The 20,873-nt window shown below is 36.8% G+C and overlaps 1 protein-coding gene across 1 annotated transcript; it reads left to right on the top strand.

Annotated features, from left to right (window-relative positions):
• Nucleotides 1–1,206: 1,206 nt before the first annotated feature.
• shisa7a (shisa family member 7a) lies at nt 1,207–20,135 on the top strand. The gene is made up of 6 exons (XM_065261221.2): nt 1,207–1,878; nt 7,791–9,847; nt 10,280–10,431; nt 11,481–11,546; nt 11,636–11,824; nt 15,787–20,135. Exons 2-6 carry the CDS (start codon nt 9,117–9,119, stop codon nt 16,698–16,700), a joined length of 2,052 nt encoding a protein of 683 aa, XP_065117293.1. The 5' UTR covers nt 1,207–1,878; nt 7,791–9,116; the 3' UTR covers nt 16,701–20,135.
• The last annotated feature ends 738 nt before the right edge of the window (nt 20,136–20,873 follow it).

Genomic DNA, 20,873 nt, shown 5'->3' with positions numbered 1-20,873 from the left:
GGAGAAAAAGCTTATTCATTGCATTTATGTACTTCTAACTGTAAAATATTCCATCTCCATTTTAGGATTTTCAGAAATTCATAGGGCGCCTTGCAGGCTATAATTTGATAGAGTTATAAATGGATGAACAGCTCTCATCGCAGGTTTCCTTAGCGGCCGACCCACCCACCTGTATAGCTAAGTGCACACTGGCTAATTGCTGTCTGTAGGAAGACAAGCAGATGAGGGTGGACAGGTACAAGCTAACAGTACTACAGATTTTGAAAAAAATCTAACCGTTTATTAAAGAGAAAAGGTGCACGCACGAAAAACAACTTTCAATAGTAAAATTATTTTGTCCTTTGTGTCTGTGCCATAAAAAGATGCATAAATTGGTTTGTCACTTGTATCTGTGCCATAAAAATATGCATAAATTGGTCTGTCACCGAATGGTTAATATTTTATGACCGCCATGGATTGTGTGCAGTGCGGTATACATGAGCTGATTGCGCCGCTCTCCATGGTGCTGAAATGGCGATTGACGACTGCCGATTAGCCAGAGGCCCTAATCCGCATTTGAGCAAATGTGTAGCCTAACCGTAGTCCCAGAGATTCATATGAATAGGGGTGTTTAATTTAAAATTAATCTCATTTACAGTAGAGGCATAATGATTACATATTTTTGATCATCTTTTATGCAACTTTTTGCTTAAATTAATGTAAAAGCATCCTTTAATGCTCGTTGATCTTCTTTAATAAGGCAAAGTTTAATTTATTGTTCGACAACCTTAATTATTCATATTGTTAATGAGGTAGTCAGGTCATGAACTGTGGTAGCAATTTGTGTCATAGAAACCGCCGCAATTAGGCATCGATTAGGCATTGTGCATAACTTAAATTAGTAAATAAATCGATATTTTCAAGTATTGCGTAAAGATCGAGGCTTAACTGAAGGCGTGTAGCAAATAAAATGCTGCGATGGTTTTGCCATCATGCAGGTTTATGTCATTCTTGGATGAAATTCGTTGCAGTTTTTCCAAATCACTTACAGCCATCACATATAGCAAAAGCTTATTATCCTGCGTCGCTTTTTTCATAACCATTCTTTAAGGCTAAGGCATGAAGATGATTAGAGTCACAAACAAAATGACATCGTTGGCATGGCAACCTGTCCGTGTCTGTGTATGTGTGTGTGTATGTGTGCCCCCCTCCTCATACTCCATATTGCTTAGCCAGCCATAATCGTGCAAAGGATAAGAAGTAGTTTGAGAAACGAAACACTTGACGCGGTCGGAAACAGCGTTATCAATCTCTCCTCGACTCCGTATTGCGAAACCAATAAACGCACAATTCAGCGTAGCGGACCTCCGTGAGACCACCTGCCCCATTCCAACGTTGTTTCGTGACAGGGTCGGAATGTTCTCGCGTGCACACTTTGCAGGCGGCGTCGATGAACGGCAACGCTAAAGAGCAACACTTGCGTGTCGCTTCAGAGAAAATGAACACGAGAATGGCAACAGGCACTTTCTTCTGCATTTGCCTTATTATGCGTTATTTTGAGCGTTATTTAAAGTAAATCAGAGTTTATTTTGACGGAAAAGGTTTCACCTGAAATGCTTTCGCAGTAGTTTGTACACAAGGTAACAAGCAATTAAGTTAAAACCGTTGCGCAGGAAATGTGAAACATTGAGGCTTTATGTTTACGAACATGGAAACTGAGGTAGATGAAAGAAAACCCTGCAAAGAATTTGGCTCTACTTGTTTTGTTACTGAGAGACGAGAATAAGATCGCCAGAGGAGTGGTGCAACAGTTTGTGGGAATAAAACAATTTCTCAGCCACCATCGTCACTCTGTGCTGAACACGATATGAGACCGATGGTGTCGTGACATCTGTACAGGTAAGTTGGACTTCATTGCACACGATGCCGTGTTCATGCGCATTTGTTTTGTTGTATTCTTGTCGAGCTGATTCCGCTTGAAAAAAAAAAGATAATGTCAAGCAAGACCAGTTCGCACGACATACTCTGTCATGAGAACGCGTAAGAAGTCATATTTCCTGTTTTCAGTCCGTTACACTAACAGGAGAGAGATGTTCACACATATGTAAGTGTAAGGTGGCTACACATCAGCTTTCGCGCAAACATGCATTCACGCCCACGCAGACGGCCATTCATTGCTCTCGCGCAGCTTGTCATGTCCACCTACTCACCCTCGTGCGCATTACAGCTCGAGACAAATCGATATGCGAAAGTCATAGTCTCACTTTAACATGAACAAGTTATCAAAAATACAACAAAACCTGTTGTTGTTGTGCAATATTATGTCTAGACCAACAGAAGTCTCATTTGCTCAGTGGGTTGAACCGAGGACTTCAGTGTCTCTATAGGTATGATGTGTGGTGATCGGTTGTTGCCTTATGATAAGAACACTGACTCATACATTGACTGGATCTATTTGTACCTTATCATCCATGATGACATTTTCAGGCCCACACATAGGCATCAATTTTTAAGACATATTTGTGGGATATTGTTTAGAAAAAATAATACCTCGGGTACAGTACTGATTTTTTTTAAATCACGACATAACTTAAGGATGTAAAATATATTATAACTTAACAAAAAACCTCTTATTATTATTTTACCAAAATCAAACACTTCTGTTTAAGAGTTTAAAACAGAAGTGCCAGTGTAGCTTCAATGCAGCTGATGGCATTTTGCCAAATGGTGTTAAGTAATGAGGTGAACCCTCAGTCAAGTCAGTGTGCCAGACGTGCAGGTCCTTATACTGATCTAATAACCTCTCCCATGTTAATCTTTTATTCTATTGCACATGCATTGGAAATGTGCGTTATTGAGTAAGCCTTGTTGTTTTATTTCTATTGGTGGCCTCCATTACATAATTTTTGACTACATTTAATTTAAAGCTCAACTGAATAAAGCTCTTTGCTTTCAGTAGTCTTGCTTTCAAATATATATTTGCTTGCAAGATGCATCAAAAAAAATATATATCCACCATACAAACAAATATTTTTTTTTCTTGCCTATAAGATTTTCATTTTGTCCTACACTTTAAAAATATAAAGGTTTGTAAAGTGTTCTTGACAGCCATGCCATTGAAGAACCATTTTCATTGTTCTCCAAAGAACCTTTTGGTCATAAAATAACATTTCGTATACCGTAAAGTTTTCTTCCATTAAAAAGGAACTTTTTGGCAACAGAAATTTACTGTGAATGTTAAAGGTTCTTTAGTGAACCACAACCTGTTTTTAAATGGCCCCTAGCTGTCACTTGGTCAATACCCCTTCAAAAGTACACCTTTGCACCTAAAAAGTACATTCAAAACAGTACATCACAGGTTTATATAGCTGCTAAATGTATACATATTGGTATCTACATATTAAGACCTATTCAAAGGGATAGTTAAGGGCCATTTTTTCTGACAATTAATTTGACATTGATTTGATAAAATGGGTTCCACACCAACTCATAACTCATAATCCATGACAGGGCGATAAATATACGTTGTTTTAATGTTTGAGAAGATGGTATAGACACATGGGATGTAATGGACTCCTACTGCCAACATTTAGGCAAGAACAAGATGCTCTGTGTCACAGGGATGTGATGGAAAAGGGCAAACTATTGTTCTTTCAAGAAGAAAGGAAGTTTTTGGGGGAGAAGGAGGTCTATTCATCCTATCTATCATTCTCTTTCTCTCCTTCTATACAAGTCTGAACTACTGCAGTGCTATTCTGAGAGAGAGAGAGAGAGAGAGAGAGAGAGAGTGAGCTGCCTCAACCCACGCACTGAATATCACAGAGAGAGAAAGAAAGGGAGGGCGATAAAGAGAAGTCGAGAAAACATTCAAAACAGACATTTTTTGCAACCGAACAAAAATAAAAAAGAGAGAGAATGGCACGATTTTACAGTATGAGATTTAAAACGGATGTATTGTCTGTAATTTCATCCTGTAAATTCTCACGTTCTTGCCGTTCTTGAAAACTGCTTGCGAATGCGCCACATCTTCAGTGTCACATCTCTTAGAAGTCGCCCACAGTGCCTTGCTGATTGGGTGCCATGTTCAGGAAAAGCTAATCCAGTTTGTTGAGGCGCATACTGTTTCACATAGACGAGAAGGTGTTGAAATGGCCTACGCTTTATTATATATATGCAAACGAGAGGTAACTGTTTTAATGGTATAGACTGTTATAGATCTGCTCCCACTAAAACTGTAAATGGCTCAGATCTGAACATGAATCACACAGCGGCACACCTGTTTATATCAGTGTATACAGGTCTACTCACTGCTTTGTATTTCAAACATATACACATTTATGGATTTGGTATGCTTTTATCCATAATAAGTGCATTTAAGGTACCCTATATTTATATTTGTGCTCCCTGGAACTCAAACTCATGACCTTTGCATAGCAAACACAAAGCATTACCATTTAAGCTACAGGAACATTTTTACATAGGTCAAGTTAAGCATTGGTGCTTGTTGTTCTGCACCCATGCAAAATCTTTTAAAATTTAATTTAATTTTAATTATGAAAATGGAAGAAAATACAGATTAAAAAATTATCCTGAATTATTGTTTTTCCAGACTTTGTCTTTTGGGTGGAAGTGACTCTGATATTGCCCATAGTTCATTTGTAAGTTTAGATATAAACTTTTTAAGTATGCATGGGAGTGTTGGGATAGTACCAGTTAGATGGTGGTACAGTCTAAAAAAGCATGTGTTAATTTTTTTTACACATTTTTGTGTTAAGCAATTTAACATATTATATTATGTGTCATTTTGTGTTGATTTAGTGTTAAAAGTAACACAAAATGTGTTGTTCCAATAATAATACAGAGATGTGTCTAGTTTGGGACAACACATTTAATGTAACAACTGATTGCATTGTTTTTAAGACATCCGTTTTTAGATTGTATAATATTTGTATTTTCTGCAGTCACATAGCGCTTTTGTAAAACTATAAATAGGAGTATATATTAATGTTCAGAAACAAGTAAACAAAATGCATTTATTACAATATCATCTTTAAGCTCAGTGCCTAAACTCGGAACATGGCTTTTACATTTATATATATTTTTGCATATCAGTATAACAATAATTGATTAGTTTTGATCAGCAAGACCAATCAAATTTATTTTTATTATGTTTACATGTTACTATCTGCTTTTTAAATATTTTTGTGGTTATGGTATATTGTGTTGTGTATTTGTATTTTAAGAGGCAATTGAAACACACAAATCAAGATTTAGAAATATCTTGATTGATGTTTTGGTGCATCACAGAAGTGTGTTATTGGTCTCTAATGCTATTAACTTAATCTCCTAAGACCTGAGTTTTGGTTTGTCTTTTTTTCAGATTTCTACCAGCTATTTTGGGGTTATTAAAAACAAATAAATATAATAACCAAATATTTTTCTAAGAACATGAAGCAGTGTATTTGTCCATGTTTGTGTACAACATGTTCCAGTTGCACAGAATTAAGTATTATGGTGCAAACAACAAAAACATTCTCTCAGGCCTTAGGAGGTTAATGCATGCACTTTTACACGGTTTAGATTTGTGCGTTGAGTGTTATGTTAAATCTGCGATAGAACAAAAGAATGACCGTATATCTTTACTATATAGGCAAGCATACTGTCTGCATGTGTGAATGTGTTTTACCGTCTCCGTATTTGCTGTTAGCACTGTATGTTCCCAGTGTTGTGTATTGTGTGTACTGTGTATATGTGAGTGTGTGCTAGTAAGTGGTGTCACTGAACGCTTTCCATTCTCTTCCACCCACTCACTGCACTCCCACATACACACACATAACACATACACACAAACACACAAAGCACCTCGACTCTGTCATACCTCTGGCTGTGTGTATTCTGCAATGCTGTGCTCAGATTTAAACCTACAGTATATCTAAATTGTTCTCTTTCTGGTGCCAAATTTCTCTTAATTGCTATCTTATTGGTTTTCACAAGTCCCAACAATTGTACAAAAATAAATAAATAAGCAGATGGGTGCTGATTAGACATATTAGAAGTGTCAGACTAACTTGATCACAACACTGTCTCTTTTACTTCCTCACCAACATTCTGACACATAGGCCTGGAGTCAGAAAAGCAGGATCTTTCTCTACCCCCTCCTTCTTGTGCAATGCATCATGCTATGCTCTCTGAAAGGCACTGATCACTATTTGTTCAGATCATTGCTACCATTCACTTCCCTCAATGCTTCTGATTCATGGCAACTTGTAGTAACACATTAGACAAACGGTCATCACATCATCTCTCCTTTGCTTTCTTAAAAGATTGACGTCCGAATTTGCACCTGTACAGCATGTAATGAGAGCTGCAGTACAAATATTGTGTTTATCTTCAAGTCCTTTCCATTTTTACATTTAGATATTACATGTATAAATTGATATAAATTGTTCATCTAACAGTAGAGGTACATTTTCAGATAATTCAGCTTATGCCGTGAGTGATCTTAACCAGTGACTATAAAGATGCAATGGCCACAATTTTAAGACTAAACAATTGAATAAATTGTTATTGTATGTGATAAATGGTACAACAAATGGCATAATGTAATCCCTCCATAATAACCTTACCCTATTCTAAAGGGTTTTAAAACTGACACCCAAAATTAGTTAAAATTCAAGTATATATTTTAAATATATTATAATCAAATTCAAATATAATAAAAAAAAGAATCAGAAATGAAAGTAAATTAAATGTTCAGTCTCTAATTTCATTTCTGATTCATTTTATTTTGATTACATATATTTATTATACATTTATACATTTATTTATTTATTATTACACTATTACATTTTATGTTATTATTAGCTCCTGCATGAATTTTGGTAGAAAACAGGACATTCACTTCATTTTATTTATTTATTAGTGCCATTCCAGCATCTTTGGCTAAATGTATTGTGAGAACTGGTTAATCTATACACAAGTTAATCTACACCAGGTGCTGATTTACACACACGTCCTAAAAAGTGAAAACACAAAACATTTCAATTACCCCTAGTGGACGCATAGCCATAAACCCAACCCTCTCTATGTAAATGAATGGGACTTAAAAATCAAATGACACTTTATACACATTTTTTAGCTTGATTAGTGTGATTGAGTCAAATAGGAAAATGGGCGGAGCCTCCAAATTATGTCACCGGCTTCATATTTTTACAGTGGAAGTCTATAGAGAAACGTTGTCCATATATTTACAGTCTATTTAGCTAACCTGCACTATAAACATTTTTACTGTATTTATGCAGCTTTTTGCCAGTAACTTACTGTAGATTTAAAATTGTGTTATTGGTAACAGTTTGTTCAAAGATAAATATATATTAGGCATTAACAAGTCTTTGTCTTTACAGAATAAACTATAAAATAACAGCCTCATGCAAAGCATTCTGGGAACCAGAAATCCTCATCAACCTTTTTCTGTTTTTCCTTTAGATTTTGGTTTCCAGAATGCTTCGCATGGGGCTGTTATTGTAGTTTTATTCTGTAAAGATAGTCTTGTTAATGTTTCATGTTCATTTTTCATATTCATCTTTAACAAACTGTTGCCAGTAAATAACATAAATTTAATTCTACAATAAATTACTGGCAAACAGCTGCCAGTAATTTTTATAGACATTTTTATCAGTGTGCAAGCAGAATGATAATAATATGCTGGCATGCATGCAGATGACAAACTAATTATGATTTAAAAAAAAAAAAGTTTGTATATGTGTGAATGTAGCATATAATGTTAATTTGTTATTTTTCTTTTTTTTCAGAGATTCATCTTGCTGTCGCTGAACACTTAATAACTGTTGCTGAACTCCCAAGACCAACCCTGCAAAAAAGTGAGGAAACAGCCATGTCCACACCATGGGATTTTAAACCATTTTACCAAGAGATGCATCCAACTGTTTTAAACATCCCCAGTCTCAGTGAAAACTGAGCTTGTCATTAAAAGCAAATCTGGTGCGTGAATCTCAAGCCTCTGGAGGTTTACATGGAGTGACTGCCCTTGAAAATATCTGTTGTGAAGACAGTCTTACCTTGCAAATTTGATGCCGTCTTTCTGCCATCATCAGCTTTTTTGTGTATCTGTATGATCAGAACATTCGCTAATAACCTAAAATACCTTTGGATGGTTAGAAAAGGTATATTTATTCTTCAGCAGGCTATTTTAAATTTGCACATGAGATTATTCAGCTGGTAACTTTTCATATGCTGAATAAAGAAATGAGTATTTATTATAGTTCACTAATGTAGATGTTTCCAGGCCAAAATGATTCCTCACCATAATTCCCTAAATCACTCAAGGGAGTTCACCGCTCTGGGCGGTCCTGTTAACACGTAAACAAGTGCAGCTGAAAGTTTAAAGAGATTGTTTATACTCATTAATAATCAGGGAGCATTGCAGGTCAGGGAAATTTGCCTAAAGACATAAAGTGCCATTTTTGAATGTAAGGAGTGCCCAAACAGAACAGTTTACATTTTTAAGATGTTTACAGTTGCCCCTTTCTCTTAAATTAATATTTCATTTTAAGAAGTGCCAAAACAGAGGAATTAATGTAAATGTTGTACACTATAGTTGAATTGCCTTCATGTGTCATCAATACACTAAACTATTTATTAAGTAATATAACAATGAAATCGAGAAAAGCCATTACTTGTTTGTCTGCGGATATGTGAAAATGTATATTTTTGAAGACTAATTCAAATGAATATTCTTTGAATTCTTTGTTGCCGACTAAAAATAGCGTCGCCATTTGAATTGTTATACATAGGCCTGTCATTTTCTCTTCAGCTTTATGCTGGAACTAAGAATTGCATGTGATGACGAACTATATGTTTTGTAACTTGTGTGGCTCACCTTGAAGCTGAAAGCAAAATAGTTTTTTGTCTCACACTGTCTCACAGATTGACACTTTATTGCACACACCTAACAGACTTTTTTTAGACTGATTTGATATAGACTCAAATTCTATACGTCGGAGCAAAGTATTTTACTTACAGCATTGAACAGGCTGTTTTTTATAAAAAGAGAAATAATCTGCATTGTGCAGCAAGTTGAGTCAGCGAGAGGAAATAGCAGCGTTAGTCATGTAAAGATGATGCCCACCTTGGAAGCCCGAGTGCGTGTCATCATTCTCTTCCTGCTAATCGCCGTCCCACTTAACACTTTCTCAGCGAGTGTCCCGGGCCTGTCTAGAAACACACCAAATGGCCCTATCACCTTTACCACGACGCCCAACCCCAGATCTCAGGGAAGGGGCTTTCTGTTCCCACTTACTAAAACCGGTGGGAACATGCGAGGGAAGCCTACGAATCATTGGCCGAAGCAGCCAGCTGGAGCAGCTGAAATGCCCCCTAGGCCGCTGCCTCAGAAAAGCCTGCCGAGGAACATCACGGACGATGCCCTGAAGCCCCCTTTGGAGGGAGCGCGAGTTCCGCCTCCTCGCAAACTGGTGGAAATAGATGTGTGCCGGGGCTATTACGATGTGATGGGGCAGTACGACCTCACCTTTAATTGTTCCAAGGATAACTTCATCTTCTGCTGCGGGACCTGCCACTACCGATTTTGTTGTCCGGATCGTACCCGAAAGCTGGATCAGAACACCTGCCACAACTACCACTCCCCCGTGTGGGCCAATACTGCCCCGCCGGCAACCAAGCCCACACTGCCGGGTCATCCTGACCTCACCCGTATCGAGCAGAGCAACAACACAGTGTATGTTATCGGTGGGGTCATCTCATTTACAGTCGCAGTGGCCGTGGCCATTAAAGTGGCGTTCCACAAGGCATCACGCCAACCTAGGATCAGAGAACTTGACATGCCCAGGTGAGAAGTGACAACCAATTATATTACAGTAGTCAGTGCTATATTGATCTGAATTAAATTTAATGCTGATATTTTAATAGGTGCTGTAAGTAATTTTAGTTCCATACCTGTTTTGCGTAACATCATCTCAATGTTACACATAGGCCTAACAAAATGTAATATTACTGAACAGCTTCACACTGCCCTTGTATGGGTATGATGGTAGTTTGTAAAAGCAATAGCAGCAAAACTACTGACTTAATGCTTTCATAGCCTTCTGATTGGCTAATCAAAGAATTTGGTCCTGGACACATTTTTATGTAGGACACCCACTGTAGCAAGAACCTTTCGTGTTCCATTCAGGAAACTATTACTTAAAACATCTTTACAGTATGTACCTTCATAAAATAATGAACCTGTTCTCTGGCTAATTTTTGGCACATTGCTTGTCAGGGCTCTTGTGGAAATGTTGCGTCACCAATCAAGTCCTGTCCAAGAGGGTGAGAGAAACAACAGTGTTGCCCTGGGAAGTGGAGGAGGAGAGGGGACGCTTGGACGCCCCCCTAAAAACCACTATCCTACCCTACAGAGTAAAGATAATCGATGTAAGTGAGAAACGTTTTTTAAACTGTGACATAAGATTTTACATTTGTAATTACTATACTTTTTTTAAACATAAAATAGCTGAATGGTAATTGCTATATATATAACACATGGGTCAACTACTTTTTAAAATGTAATGAAGTTCTGAAAGGCACTAATGTTACCAATAAGGACAATAAATTATAGATTGCAGTTGCCTTGTGTTTTTATGTGTCATGTGACAGACTCAGATTTGTGAACAACAGGCATACATTCAGGATGAGAAAAACAGGCAATAGCCAAATGATGAAAGGGCATTTGTGAATTATTTAGCACGGAGCTGTATACGATGGCATTGGAATGAACAGACGGTGTAAACATTTTGAAGATTTTGTGGACCTAGAAAGAGTTTAGTAGGGCAATATTTAGCACAGTGTGTTAGATATACAATATATATTGTAGTTCATATATTGCACATATATATTGGTTGATGAAGATATCGCGCATCATGAAGATACCATTAGCATCGTGCTAAAAATAACAAATAGTTTCTATATTTTTTCTATTTAAAACTTGCAACTTTAATTTTCTGTCGGTTTAAGTACACGATGTAACTACAGAAGAGTGAAGTTTTAAATAGGAAAAATATTGAAACTCTTTGGTTATTATTAAGCGTGATGGTAATGGTCTAATCAGATTCAATGGATTGTGCTAAGCTATGCTAAAAGTGGTAGCGCCAGACCTGGAGATCAGCTGTATGGATTCCAAAACGGTAAAAATCAATTGTTTAACTCTATGGGAGCTGGAAAATGAGCATATGTTCAAAAAAAAGTGTAGTGTCCCTTTAAACAAATTTGCAAATAAAGCAAAGTCATATAAGTTGCCTTTCTTATTATTTAGTGAGTGAACTTTTTTATTTTGTGAAATAACCTTACATATAATATTATATGATATATGACTAAGCCTATAGTATACTTTGTATAACAGCAGTCTATGTGTGTGCATAAAATGATGTGTATTGTTTGGAGGGTCACGACACGGGAAAGACTTATGCCTTTGTTTTGTTTCACAGTGGGAAATCTGCAACATAATTTTATCCATACGACAGGCTCCAGCCCCAAACATACAGCCACCATTGGTAAGTGAACAGTTAAATTCTAATAAAACCGTTATAGTAGTACTATAGAGTTTAAAATATCCTAAATGGATATTTTTGTGTCTTTGAAGAGCGTGCACCGCGTATGAACAACATGCAGATGACCACTGGTGGCACCTTGAAACCCAGCAAGCATACGAACGCCATGAAGCCCCAACCTTCCTTTCATCACTCCTTACACAACCTGGCTCAGCTTCCCCCCTCGTATGAAGCCGCCATGAAGCCTGAGATGAACAGATACTCTTCTCTTAAGCGTCTGGGTAAGTGCTTGATCAGCAATGGAGAAGGTTCATATTTTAAGGAGATTATTGTTTTGAAGGAATTACATAAACATTTGCAACGATGATAGAAAAGAGATTGGATATGGAGTAATATATAAACACTGTGACGAAAATATTAATTGATGATGAGAATATGATTTCATGTGGGAGAGCAGCATAAAATATCTGTATGTTATTTATTAAAAGCAATGTCTAGGAGATCTAAATGTTTGCGAAGGTCAGTTTAATGAGGGCAAAGTATTGCAAAGCAACTGCAATCTGTATAGACAAATAAAGCCTTAAGGCCTATCTCACAGTTAGATACCAACCCCCCTGGGAAGTGCGAGATACAGTTGAAGCATAAGAAAATGATGCACAGATGAAGGTTATACAGGCTGATACAATGACTCAGGCTTAATACACCAAAATATGAAAGGGCTCAGGATAAAATACTGTATGATCATAATAATATTGTTATATAAATAAAATCATAATTTGCATTAAACACACACTCCTGGATTGGAAGTGTTATATATATAAAGGGTTTTATATAAAAATATTGTATTAAAGATGCTGTTAGTGATATTTGCTTTGCCACATGAAAACATCCATATTGCCTTATGATAAAAGAGGTGTTCTGAAAGGCTTCTTTAAACCCCCAAATTGCAAACATAAATGTGGCCATGTGCAGCAGTCAGGCTCTTTTTCTTTTGCTTATGGTGCTTTCTGCTTGTCAATCACTTTACATAAATGAGAAGCAGAAAGCAAAAAGCGTCACTGTGTCGTGCATGAACAACCTGTTGCTACCGTTGTTATGGACAACTAATGCAGCAGTATATTCACAAGGTCAGCATACTGTTTGGCTTTGTGTGATATACCATTTATGTGTGTTATCTTTGGAAGGCTTTACATCTGGTGGAATAAATGGTCCTTTACAGCATCAGTTAAGATAATTGCAAACAGTTAAAAATAAATGTATATACACTCGGTGCTATATAGCACCAAAAGTGGTTCTTTGCTCGTAATCATAGAAGAACGGGTTTTAGTGCCATATAGCACCTGTAAAGCACCTGTGTAGAACCAAATAGGGGCCATATAGCACCACATATGGTTCTACATAGCACTATATGGTTCTACACAGGTGCTTTACAGGTGCTTCACCGGTGCTATATGGCACTAAAAACGGTTCTTCTATGATTACGAGCAAAGAACCACTTTTGGTGCTATACAGCACCGTTTGTTTTTAGAGTGTATATATGGACAGATATACATTTGGTACCAATAAGTACCTTTGAGATACTAACGTCAGTGTACAGCAGGTTGTAATGAAGGTTCACTGCAAAAATATGAATTTCTTACTTTCTACATTTTTGTTTATACCAAATATCTTAACAGATGCAAAAATGACCTGAATAAAAAATATCTGGCTGTTGTGTAAAAAATAAACTTGAAGTTTTAACTCACTTTACTATACTTAATGGTGATGAAGAATGTAAAAATCTATTTAGGCATAGATAAATAATAAGAGTTCTGTACATGGTAATGATATATTGTGAGCCTCAAACATTTCCACCTTCTTATGTAAACATTGTGCATGCAAAAGTCCACTGGAAAACAGGCCAATATCAACATAACACCAACTGTGACGTTACAGTCGAGATGTACGCCCCATTAAATTACACATCAAATGAATTACAATGCTAAAAACAAAGTTGTGACTGTTGAGTTAGCCAGAGGTGTAAAGTACTTGAGTAATTTTACTTGATTACTGTACTTAAAGGTGCTCTAAGCGAATTGAAGCGTTTTAGACCATAAAACATTTTTTGTTACATACCGGAAACATCTCCTCACTATCTGCTTGCTGCCTGTCCGCTGATCAAACTGTAAAAAAACGCGATCTTTGTAGACAGCCCAGGCTTCACAAACGGCAATATCAACAAATGGCCAAACCTAGCATCACAAATCAAAACAAAGTATTCCAGCCAATAAACGACAAAAAGGATTTGGGGGTGGGGGTTGGGCGCGTTCATGAAAGCACGGAAGGGAGGGGGAGGGGGAGGAGTTAGCTACGCTCCGTCTGTTTGAAAACAGTTTCGAAAGTCAACAATAACTAACGTCTCGCAGATTCGCTTAGAGAACCTTTAAGTATTATTTTTGGGGATTTTTACTTTACTTGAGTACAATTAAAAATCAATACTTTTACTTGTTTTACTTAATTACATTTTTTAAAGAAAAAAAGTACTTTTTACTCCTTACAATTTTATATACAGTCAAAAAGTACTTCTATTTTAGAGATCTATTTTCGCTTGCTCTATCAAACCAATTTAATTTAGATGTTATTTATTCTGGAGCCTTTGGACCACACTAAGGAATTGGCCAACAGTTCATCTAATGATGAAGATTTTTTCGCTTCTTTGAAACTGACAACACATGAAGTGTGACACGTTCCCTCCTGTTTGCAGCCTCTCTATCAAGACTAATACTTTGTTCACACTGTCAGTCCAAATCTGATTTCGGTGCATATCTAATTTGACAGACTCACTGTCCACATTGTGTTTCACAACTCTTCAGATCCGATCCGTGCATCCTGACAAATTTTATGTGACGTGACAGCATGACGTGACCGAAAAGCTACACAAATGTGATCAGGGCGGTCAGACTGAAATGGATTTCCGGAAATGCAACATGAAAACAATTTCAAACCACCTCTGGATTCAGCCTGAAATGGATTAGAAAAATACAGATTTCATGTGGTTTTTAGCTATTCACACGTTCTAAATGTGATTGGATTCCTATTGCATATGCACCAAAATTCTGTTCCTGCATCGGCTACACGTGAGAGGCTTGATAGAGCTTGAAATTTAAGTTAAATTCGAGGTTTTACAATTTTGAGTAGCATGTTGCATAATGAAATGTATTGTCATTGTCACGGATCTCCGCATTTTTCTGTATTTACCACAGACTTTCTTTTCCGTGTTAGTTTTACGTATTGGTTACTGAATTGTTTTTCCTGTTTCTTACCATTTTCGCTTGGATTTGGGGTTAGAACGACTTTCTGTAACCTAAAATGACATCCAAACCCAACTCCTAACCCTAACGTCAGGCGACAATTGTTTAAAAGCCTGATAAAATAGTATAAACCAATAGTTAAAGTGACATCCTAACCCAAACCACAAATCTAACCCCAAACCCACGCGCAAATGGTTTAAAAATAGGAAAAACAATTGAGTAATCAATACGTGAACCTGACACGAAAAAGAAAGTCCGTGGTACAGACACAGAAAAATGCGGAGTTCCGTGACAATAACCTTGTATGTGGTTCATTCACAACATGAATCTTTAGTTTTCATTCTTCCTGTTACTTTTACTTTTTTAATACTCAAGTACAATTTTAATGTGGTACTTTTTTACTTTTACTCAAGTATAATTCTGGCCAGATACTTTTACTTTTAATTGAGTAAAATTTACACTCAGTACTTGTACTTTCACATTTTTTAGTACTTTTTACACCTCTGGAGTTAGCACTATATGCTAGTTAATGCTATATGCTAGCGTTTAGGCTGAATTTTTACTATTGACATAGGGTACCAATAAAATTGTATATAATCGTACCTATTATATAATATATTCTCTATAAAATCAGCTATGTCTGGCTCTCTTAAGGGTTTTTTTCTCTCCTAGGACTTTTCCCTACCTTTTCCTTTACCGTTTTTTTTCAACACCTGGGGAGTCAGCTGACATTGGTTTAACTTAGCACCCTCTTCTATGCATTATTACTACGGTCGCTAGTACGGTTTAATCTTATCCGCTGTATTTTGCTGCTTATGTTGTCCATCGATATATATATGTGCGTGTGTACCTGGTAATTATCATAAGCTTGTAGTTTCCTGTATTTTATGTTCTTTTCTGTTAATTTACCCAATTTCATGATGTTTTAAAAAAGTGTTTTTTATCACTTACAGAAAAAGGAGGACTGGAGGACTATTCAGGTTACTGTACAACGAAACGGAGGCCCAACAATCCCCCTCCTTCCTTTCATTCTTCCCAGCACCATCTTCCCTGGGGAGGCGACTACACATTGGGGGGTCGAGGCACACTTCCTACCCATGCCAATCGCCCTCGAATACCTCATCCTCAATCTGCACCAAGCCACACCCCAAATCCCTACCCTCTGGATCCACCGGAGTCAAAGCAAAACCAGAATTACGATACGCTTTCGAAACCACCACGCCGTGTTAAGTCGACAGACCAGCTCCTTGCCCTCGCTGATGGAAACACCTTATCAAGGCTCTCAAAGAACCAGCAGCACCAGTACTACAAATCGAAAAACTCCAATAACCAAAACACGCTGCAGAAATCCAAGGAGAGGCTGCTAATGTCACCAGATCATCTAGACGAGTCACTGGAGTATGGCGGAGGTGGAAGCGGGATGGGCATGGGAATGGGCGACTACACGTCCGGAGGGGGTAGCGGGATGGGTAGCGGGATGGTGCCTACCCTGCCCCGCGTGAGCCATCAGAAAGCTCAGTCACAGCAGAACGTCTGCGCCACGCCGTCACTCGACCGGCATCACATGATCAAGATGAACTCGCACCCGACGTCGGGGCGAGAGCAAGAGCGGAATTCCGCAGCCATGTCGGGTCACCTGGGAGGAGGCGGGGTCGGGGGAGTGGGATGGGGCGACATGCCCGGAACCGGGGTTGTCATGGGAACAGGAACTCTTGGTGGACACAGTGCCAGGAGGCTTGCATTTGCAGCTAAAAGGCAAAATACCATTGAACAACTTCACTTCATCCCTGGTACAGGGGGGAGTGGAGGAGGAGTGGCGTCAAACCAAGGGGTTAGAACAGGCAGCAAAAATGAGGTTACTGTGTGAGCAAGCCAGAGAGGCTATAGCTATAATGAAAGGGGAAGGAAGAAGATGGGTTAGGGATAGACTGTGTGAAAAGTTGGAGGATGGTATAAAGATGGTGGGAGAGTGTGGGTGGAGAAGGGAAGAAATAACGAGTAAAGAGAGAAAAGGAGTAGGAAGATGTAAAGGAATCAGAGAAACTGAATTTGAAGGAGGGGGTGAGACAAACTACACGAAGAGGTTCATAAAGAGCCAACTGGCACCATATTTTTACAAATATATATATATATTGTATATAGTGGCAAATTCATCAAATGAGTTTAGGTAACAACAGTTGTAAGTCAGGTCTGATTGAGCTTCAAAGTTGTTGTGCTGTTTATGTTTACGAATTTTGCCGCTATAATTATAATGATCAAATGTTGCCATATACGATTATTTATTTGTGTCAAGTCTGCCTATAACCTACTGCGCAGAATATCGATAGAGTGTAATATAAATTTTTCACGAGGTGACAGATGAACTGACATTTTTTGTCATATGTTTTTATTCTCAAATATTGTACATTATTACACTTTACAGATATAGCTGCTAATGGAGCCATATTTCAGCAAACAGCTCTCATCTTATAAATATGATGGAAACATCAGGACTAATCCTTATGCAACATATGCATAAGAGGAACAAGAAATGATCATCCAAACTGATTTATAAAGTTATTTACATATTGGCAAACAAACTAAGAATCATTGAAGGGAAAAAGAGTCAAATAACTGAACGCAAGCATAATGCTGGATCTCTTTTTAAACCCTAATTCACTGCTACATAATGAGGACGTATTGCAGGGCTGTTATAATTTATGTCAAAATGAATGATGATGGAACAATACGAGGAGCTGAATTTTGAAAAACTGTCAAGAATTGACATGATTTTTGCATTGAATTGAAGTTTGGATCCTCCTCAATAAGAGAAAGCAAGCCTTACCATAAATGACCTGCAGTTTGAATTTACATGGATGTGCAAACTGAGTTGCTGTTTGCGAAAACCTGAGAAAAGAATACAAGTTCGCCCTTCAGTAGATACCTGGGGGATGCTCTGAACTATCAATGAAAGCCATTTTAGGACACTGTCGGGCAGGAAAGCCCAGATTAAAAACCAAGAGATATGTCTGACAATCATCTTTATCTTCATATAAAAAAAAAGACTAATTTATGATCATTGGCACTTTGTTTGGATTCTGAGCCACTACTTTCTACAATGTTCGAGTGTTGGGATTTGTAAAAAGGGGTTCATCACAAAGGACGCTGAACTACCAAAAGTATAAGGAAATGAAAAAGACATAGAGATGAGATCCTGTAATGTTGGGTACAGTACTTGCTACTTTTTAAGGAAACCTCAAGCTATTAAATGTAGATCTGATGAGAAAACAACACAGTAAGGGCACTCATAAGTGTATTTTTATGACATAAAATAAGTGCATAACATGGCAGTCACATTATCTCGCTCAGGTGTGTAGGCATTTAAATGTGCATAAGGCAAACCTTCTGGACTGCTTTCTGAATCGCCATGTTTAAGCCATGTGTACATGCTGTTAAAACTGAGACTTTATGAACGACCTGAGGATAGGGTTATGCCAAAACAGCTAACCTGTATTTTTAAATCTGCTGTTACTGAGCTGGACAAAACACATCATACCTGACATTTTCATAACCAATAACGCTTATCAATATTAAGGGCTATACAACATATGCGTTAGTGGTACCTGCAAATGTTACCCACAGCTTATTTATAATTACTTATAAAAAATATGAAGTTGGTAATTATTAAAAAAAAATGTAAATGTGGGATTGGTCATAAAAAGCCAGATATTATTTAGTGTAAGGTTCTGACCTTTGAGAAATAATACAGAGGGCATTTTACAGAAACGTCCTATTTTTAACTTAAGATCTGATCAGTTTGATGTTAGGACGTTTCTGTAATACAGCCCCAGCTCTCATTAATTCATTTGAACATAACCATATACAGCGAAACTTATCTGTTTTTTGCCACAGATTTCATATCTCCTGGTTAATTTTCAGAAGCATTCTAAGTTTCAGATTCCTTTGCATATTATATGACTCCCGGTGATAGTTTATATTACATCAGAAGAGGATTGGAGGTAACATTCATTTAACTTTTCACTGGAACTAGTGTGTATCTTAATGAATTATTAATAAAACTTAAAAGACAATCTTCCTAACAGCTCTGTAATACTTAGGTGTTTGTTATTGTCATTACTATGACAGGTAATATTATGGTTATTGGTGATTTATTCTTGTTGTTATGGTTATCTTATGATTATGCTGGTGATTTATTTCCTCTGTGGTTTTTAGTGTTTTAGAGTGGTTTTGTTTTATATATCTTTCTCATGAAGTTTTTTTGAAATTATGAGTAGAAAATAGAAGCACAAACTTTAAATACAACTCATTGTTTGCCAATTCTTCATGCATTCCTAATGATGAGGAGTGCCTTTAAAAATTTCCTAGTGTGATGTCATATTGTAATTGTTCTGAGCCTGCAAATGTCATTACTTGTTGCAGAGACATCACAATGGATTTATAAATGATGTCATGGGATGTATGTTGTATGTGTGTAACTGAATGTCTTATTTTGTTGATTAAGTGAAATTTCAATTTTTTAACTGTTTATTTCAGGGACAATTCGAACAGCTGAATCAATTTAGTATTTTCTTTGTCATATAAAAAGTCTGTAGCAATGTCTGTTCAGTTTTGTATCCACAAGCCATAATTATGATATGTTTATAAAATATCTTCACAAGGCATATTATTGGAGAAAAAGCAAACATTGGATGTGCAAATAAAGCCCTGAAGCATTTTACAAGTTGGTACTCTACAATGGAAAGTGCATCGCTTGCACAAACAAGCAGGAAACTGAGTTTAAAAATGCAGCATTTAATTTAATCTTTATAAACAAAAAATAGAATTAATGTTTGCATGAATCACTTAAAATCAAGCATTATCTTTTAATATGTTTACATTGTTTTTTAACAAAGGCCTTCAAATACCTTTTATTAGGGGTTTTCAAACTAGTGGGTCACACAGTGGGATCAGGTGGGTCACGCAAACTCACGCAAATGCCATAGGGAAATAACAAAAAAATCATGCTAATATACACTTGTATCATAATGCAAAATTAACAGAAACACCCAATCCTAATTTTTATCTCCATAACAAAATCAGAGATGACCAGAAATGGACATGTTATTTTTTACAAAATTATTATATTGCTGTCTGTGACTCTGTGAGCCTGGAGACTGCAGTGTACAATGAGTTTATAAAATGTTGGCTTTAATGTGTGATATAAATAAAATGTGCTCATAAACGGTTGTTTAACTAATAACCTCTATTGCAGTGGTTCTCAAACTGGGGTCCGGGGCACACGAGATGGTGCCAGGGGGGACCCAGTTTTATGTCATTTTATAAAATACATTCATTTATCATGAATTCTGTTTAATTAAACATAAAAAAATAAGGCTACTAACCAACAGCACTACTTTGTATAACTTAATATGTTTTGTTTAATTAAAATGTTACATTTTAGAAGAGTTTTTGTAACAAATTTTCTTTGGGGGGGGGGGGCGTGCGAAGGAATGCACCATACACAATGGGGGAGAACCACTGCTCTATTGAAATAAGGGGAGGCTTGGACTCGGAAACAGTATTCCTTATGTCATGACTTAACAAGCTAATTAATTCAGACAATGAAATTGAGAATAAAAATCTATCTATCTATCTATATAAACTACTCTCTTCTAAAAGAGAACCAATTTCTTTTTGTATTTGTAAATTTGTTTTTTTTCTTGCATATTTCTATAAAAAATATTTTGGTTTGTCCTGAGATAGATTATACCTGTCTAAGTGGGTCACAGGATGAAAAAGTTTGGGAACCACTGCCTTAAATATAGCCTACTGAACTCAACTAAATTTCCATGCTGTTTAAATTTCACCTTTGTAGAATAAAGTTAACCAACAAAACTTTTCCCTCACATGCTGCATGACACAAAAGAAAGTTTGAATAACATATACACGTTAGTGTTTTCATTCATATATGTATTCTAAAGTTAATATTATATAGTGCTGATAATCTTTCCATTTAATTGACTTTCCATTAAATCAAATTAAAATAAAACTAGGAATTCCA

This window comes from Paramisgurnus dabryanus, chromosome 13 (assembly GCF_030506205.2).
Source record: "Paramisgurnus dabryanus chromosome 13, PD_genome_1.1, whole genome shotgun sequence".
Taxonomy (NCBI): domain Eukaryota; kingdom Metazoa; phylum Chordata; class Actinopteri; order Cypriniformes; family Cobitidae; genus Paramisgurnus; species Paramisgurnus dabryanus.
This window is presented reverse-complemented; position numbering and strand designations above follow the sequence as displayed.